Source organism: Argiope bruennichi, chromosome 6, assembly GCF_947563725.1.
Source record: "Argiope bruennichi chromosome 6, qqArgBrue1.1, whole genome shotgun sequence".
In the NCBI taxonomy this organism is placed as follows: domain Eukaryota; kingdom Metazoa; phylum Arthropoda; class Arachnida; order Araneae; family Araneidae; genus Argiope; species Argiope bruennichi.
In genome coordinates, this window is record NC_079156.1 from 77,451,065 (window position 1) to 77,457,687 (window position 6,623).

General features: G+C 25.0%; 1 protein-coding gene across 1 annotated transcript in view; it reads left to right on the top strand.

Annotated features, from left to right (window-relative positions):
* Window positions 1–6,311, top strand: part of LOC129971462 (uncharacterized) — a 36,506-nt gene extending 30,195 nt beyond the window's left edge. The window contains exons 14-18 of the mRNA XM_056085246.1: window positions 678–777; window positions 1,204–1,260; window positions 1,719–1,802; window positions 2,619–2,729; window positions 3,449–6,311. Coding sequence (XP_055941221.1) covers window positions 678–777; window positions 1,204–1,260; window positions 1,719–1,802; window positions 2,619–2,729; window positions 3,449–3,538 — 442 coding nt within the window. The 3' untranslated portion in view covers window positions 3,539–6,311. The remainder of the gene's footprint in view (window positions 1–677; window positions 778–1,203; window positions 1,261–1,718; window positions 1,803–2,618; window positions 2,730–3,448) is intronic.
* Window positions 6,312–6,623: the final 312 nt, after the last annotated feature.

Here is a 6,623-nt window from a genome sequence, read left to right on the forward strand (position 1 = left end):
TCTTAATGAACAACAATTTGGATACCTTCCTTATATATCTGCTGCATATGATTGTTAATTATATACTGCCATCTTCATTTATTCATCGGTATCTAATCACCTGCCACCGAGAAAGATCTTTAGAGTTAGGAAACAGCTTCCCATTAGGTACAAGACCTACACAATATAGTGGATAATCAAATACTTCCTAGTCAAAAGATTTTATCAAATTTTAGATTTTGAGCCAAATTTTGATTTGCATCATGCAATTTGACACAATCTTTTTTCTCGTCTTCTTTGCACAATTTCGAACATTATTCAATTTACAGTCTCTCATTGCTTGTCACCATAAACTTTAAGAAGTGGATGTCTGTCTTATCTCACAATCTGTATAATTCTTGATTTTTGTCAACATTTTAACATATTATTATGAAGTATGCAGTCTGAATAAAAATGACATATTCTGTATGCACACTCTCATGTACATGCAAAATTTGAAATGGTATTAATAAATAGACATTTCTTAAATATAACCTACATCTACATGATTAATTTCAGTATTGAAATTCTTGACTTAATAGCTAAAAATAAAAATGCTCCAGTTAGATTATTTTAATTTGCATTTTCATAATAATACTTTTCATGAAAAATAACATTTATCCTTTTTTTTTTATGTGTATGTGCATGTATTCAATTAGAAACTATGGCATGGGCGATACAGAAATACAGTTCATGATGAAGAATTTGAAACACCAAAAGAATGAATTCTACATGAGAGTTGGAAAGCATGAAATATCGGTATGTGAAGATATGAAAAATTCTTACCACTTTAATGAATTAAAGAGCTATTTGTTTTTTAAAGAGATGGGATACAAACTGTAGATTTTCATCTATTTTAAATTCATTAGAGTTTAAATTAATTACAATTTTATATTCTAAACTATTCATTTAACTTATAATAATTTGATTTTAATTTAAAATTCAAGCTCTTCAGTATCCTTAGTCGGAGAGGAAAAATTTATCTAAATGAGTTTTCCTAAATAAATTTTCTGATTTGTTATTTTTATTTTATTTAAGAAAAATTGAATAATTGCATTGTGAAGAAAGTAAATAAATAATTTCCAACACCTTTTTAATTAGCAATAACAAACCTGTATGAAGACTTGCCAAAATAATTTATTGAAAGTAGAATTTTTTTTATTTTTTTTTCCTTATTTTACTTAGGTTGTCTGCAAAAATAAAAGAGATGGTAAACACAGAGCTTCTCAAGCCATTTTACAGGTAAGTTATTTTACTAGTAAGTTAAAATCATTTTGCAAAATTCAAACATAAAATATTTATTAAAAATAAGCATAAAACTATTAGAGTTAAAAACCTTTTTGTTTTTATTTGACATTTAATCTAAATCAAAATAAAGCTAACATCATGTAAATTTTGTATTTCTATTTTCAAAAATGTTTGTATAAATATATTTAATCATTAATAAAATTAAGATTTGTTAATTAAAAAAATATGCATGGGAAAATATGAATGTTGTGTGTTTTCTTTTTAATCTTTATTTTATCTCTAAATAGCAAATTGGAAATTTTTTGATTATAGATTTTTTTTTCTTTCAGTTTTGCATTACAAAAATAGAATTAAATTCCATTATTATTAAAACTTATTAAAAAATAAATTTTACTCAATCTCATTCAAATAGTTTCAAATATAAATCTATATGTTTTTTTTTCCCCTTTTAGAAGTTGCATCCTCATATAAATTCTTGGGGCTCTCTATTGCGAATGTATGGAAAAGGATCTCACAAAACTATGAAAGAAAAGAAAGTATGTATTCTTATTCTGATTTATGATTCAATGGAAAACTTTGCATTTTATATATCAAAAATCCTGAACTTTTCCCCCTTCTCCTCCTTTTGCCAATTTATTAACTAAAAAAATTGTATTTCCAAATTATAAAGGGAAAAAAATATTAATAAATAAAAAATAGAAGTTAATAACAAATTTTTAATGAACGATTTTGAATAGAATTAATGCAATTCTTTTTGCATGCAAATATTTAAGAATTTGAAAGAAAAATTGTTGTGCAAATATCCATGTTATAGTGTTATATATTATAAAACAGTGTAAGAAGTTTACTTCATAACACATATATATTTTTAAGATGAAAGATCCATAAATTATTTATATTTCAGTTACCTCCATCTTTACATGATATTTCTATTTATTCATAATGAAATTAAAGAAAATAGAAACAGGCAGTAAAATAGAAACAAAAGGGGAATGAAATAGGCACTCTTGTGGGAACCTTAGGAAAAAAATACCAATTCATTTGTATAATTTTTTTTTAAGTCAAATATACTTTGGGCATACTGTGTATAGGGGCCATACTGTGCAAACGATTTGCATCTGCCAAACCATTGATACAAATTGAAGAGGGAAATATAAAAATAAGCTATGCCTAGACTCTTTGTTTGCCATTAGAGAGAAAAAGTATTTTGTTCCTGACAGTGTTTTGATATTAATTGGGAAAAAAGCAACAAAAATACTACTGTAATTTTTTTTAATGAAATATAATGCTAAATTTATATACACATTTCCATTTGTAATTGCTTGCCTTTTAAATAGCTTTTTTTTATGTAGGAGGAAGAACAGCGGATAACTGAACTGCAAAGTCAAGCATGTGTTAATAAACCAAATATGTCTATTTTAAATAAACTGAAGGAAGAAATGTTAAAATACCGAGAGAAAGTTGTAAGTTTGTGTCCTTGTTTTTTACTATTACTTGTTTTAGTATACTTGGAAGTATCCTGAAATTAGCAGCATTAAAAATTAAAATATAGTCTCTTTTTGTTTCTCTAAGCTTGGCTTGAATAATTGTATATTATTTGTGAATGAACATATTCATGTATTTGATTCTTGATTTGATGAATTCTTTTCAGTTTGATACTGTTTAGCTAAAAAAAATTTAACATCTAGTTATTATATTAAATAATAATTTTTCCAGGTAATTTAAGGACATGTTTTTAATCTGTCATCATATTGCTTGCCTTTAAATTTGAAAATATACCAAAAAGAATTTACTTTTCACATCAGTGTGTAAAATCCCTGTTTTTTCAATAGAAAATTACTTTTCTACTAATTCAATTTTAAAATATTAATATATACATTTAGTATATTTTTAATTATTTCATGGTTTCCTACTGAAATTGCAGCTAATTTAAATAAGCAGTACTTAATGGTTCATTGCTTTATTCTTCGAAAAAAATTAAATTATTTTTAATTATACATATACATTATACATTTTTATTTTATATTTTTTATCATTACAAGTTTTTCCAGCATAAAAGCAAGAAATATTGCACTCTTCAGAAAAAGTAGAATATATCTCGCATTTCACCTATTTTGTGCATAACATTATATTAATTGGTTGTATTCTTTCAGAAAGTTTGAGTTTTTTCTTTTTGTTACAGAAATCAATGAAACCCATTGGAAAACTCATTCCAGAGAGAATGGAATGCTTTTCTACCTCAAGCTCAAATCTGAAAAATGTTGAACTGTGATTATCTCTTTTCATTTTACAAATGACCAAGAGTAATTTACTGCATTTAGTCAGTTTGGAGCTTTATTTTTCTTTTACTTAATAGCTAATATCGATGAAGAATGCCTTTTTTTTTTTTCTTTTCTTTTTTTGATATTGTCAATGCCAAATTTATTTTCTTTTTCCGCCATTCATCCTCTTATTTTGTTGTTTAATTTATAATACAGTGGGAGCTTTCTTAACTAACATCGATGAGATCCCATTATTATTGGATAAAACATTTCTGGATAATTGAATAAATTCTTGGATAATTTTTCCTTTAAGACGCTATTTGTAGACATCTACAGCATCTGATATCTTTTTTGTATGTTTTTCAAACTATCAGCCTCAATAAATAAATAAATAATTCAATTAAAAATCTTATACTTTATTTAAACTTAAAACACATGCATAAAATAAAAGAGAACAAAGATTTTTTTTTAAAAAAATTGAAAAACTACATATAAAATTTTAACACGTAGTATCATATGAAAATTATGCAATTCTTAAAAATGTTAACATATAAAGGTGTACATGTTATAAGATATTGGCCATAGTTTTAAAAGTCAATTGTATGTACAATGAAAGTTCGTAATATCATCTGATAATGTTGTGAATAATCTTCAGCAAAGTCTATGACAGTTTACAATCATTTGTCTAACTTTTTTTTAATCTTTGTGACTTCCCTATTTTTTACCCTCATCTTCTTTCCCATAATATGTTCTATTCCATTGTCATCATCAAAACATATTTGACTGAAAAAGAAAAGAAAAAAAAAGGAATTGTCTACATGCACTAAAGATAGAATGATTTAAAAAAGTATTTAGAGCATACACATTCATTTACACACAATTCCTCCTCATTAATTCATTGCATATATAGGACATCTACTTTTATTATGGGTCAAAAGTTTATTTCTAAACCATAGGAGATAGACATACAATTCCAGTTGGTAAAATGCATTGAATAACAGGAAGAATTATAATTTAGGATGTTTAAGTTAATCAATATATTGCTTTAAAGAATTACAAAATCTTTTATATAGTCCCCTGGTCCCATCAACCATATTTAGTAAAATATTCTCAAAACTGTAACATTTTAAAGAAAAAAAATGATAATAATTTTTCTATTGAATGTATAAATAAAATAAAACATTGTAACCAATGATATTTTTTAATTTTTTCCAAGGATTTTACTTTTTCAAATTATTTCTTATAATAAATTTATTCAATCCTTATCTATCTTAAACAACTGTAACTTGATCAGTTTTAATCATGAAACAATGGAACCATGATAAGAGAAGACACACACACACACACACACACACATATATATATATATATATAGTCACTGTGGTGGATTTAGATATTTTATGGTCCAAAGTATTACACCTTTGTTTAGTAAACTGGAAATTTATTTGTATATTTCTACATTTTTTTCTTTAACTTAGCATGTTAATAATTTATTTTAGGCAATTTTTTTTATTTATTTACTTTGTATGTTTGCACTTTAATATTAATGTTTTTATTTTGCTATACATGATTGCAACATTACAAAACACATCGTAATTTTTTTTGAATTTATAATGTCCTTCATATTATATAAAATTTTTTCTTTTAATAATCGCTTCATTATCATCTTTAACATTCACTGCTTTTCATAACACTATGCAATATGTCATGCTCCATAGAAATATTTAGCAATCATAGTATCTTCATCAACATGCAAAAAATTAAACAGTTTAGCAAAAGGTATCAGATGCTGTTCTCACAGTTTTTATTAGAACTTGCACTTGAAAAATGAAAAATCAAGCAATGTTAACAAAAAAGGTATGAAAAGCTTTAATATTTACAAGTTATCTTTTATAATATAAAGAGAAATAACATAAAATTTGAAATCAAGATTTGATTTCTTAGAAATTTTCATTAAATGAGTTTATTTAATGAAGACTTCTGTATATATCATTGACAAAAATTTCAGATTATCTTCAAAAATGATGTAGTTTGATGTCGTCAATTATATGAGTACTGATTATGAGATATTCAGCTGTATAATTTTAGCTGTATTGATTGATAAATTAATAATTTATTTTCTGTTGTCTCCTTATATATGATGAGGTTTCATTTCAATTTAACACGTTTCTCATGATTTTGAACAAAAGAAAATATTTTATTTACAGAATCCTTTGAATGAAATATCAAGAATGTACAAAACCCTACCTCCTTTAAGGTGCTTATTATGTGTGTATGTTGCCCAAACTTCCATGTAAGAATTTATTTCCTCTTTTATCAATCAAAGCAGTCATTTTAATTTATGTCATTGAATAACATTCCATAAGTTTGTACATAAGTGTGATGATTGTAACTGTGTTAAGCTGTTTACCTTTCATGTTACTTGTTCCTGATTTTAATTGAAATTGCATCCCCTTTCTATAGTAATGTGCCATAACAATCTGTTCTTATATGCTGCTAAATTAGCATTTAATATAATCACAAACCAGAGCTTCAGATTCAGTGCTTAATTGTCTGTAACAGTGCTTAATTGTCTTCACTATAAGCTATCTTTAAGAAATGTGTCCAAGTCCTATTTCAATCTTCTATGTACATTTAAAAAAAAATTAGGCATTTTATTCAAGTTTATTAAAATGTACGCCATAATTTTGACGAATGTTTGTTTTTAAATTGTCTTATTTGTTGTAAATGATCAAGTTGTTGATTTGGAAGACGATTGTCAATAAAGATGTTTAAATAATTGTACATTTTTTTTTATTGGTTTATAAAATAATTTACTGCATTCAGATTTTCACATGCTTTAAAGTTTAAATATTTTTCAAAGCATTATACTTTTTTTTTTTTTTTTTTTTGCTTAAGTTAAAACCAATTTCAAAAAGAATAATTCTTTTAATTAGTACCAGATTTGCTATGTATGTGGCTATGACATTATTAAATCTAATAGTATGTCAAATAAAAAGATGAATGGAAGAAGGAATTATGTGATCTCACCGGCTAGAAATGTGAGTAAAGAAGTATAATATAAATAAACATGTGAATAATTTTCAAGACCTTTTT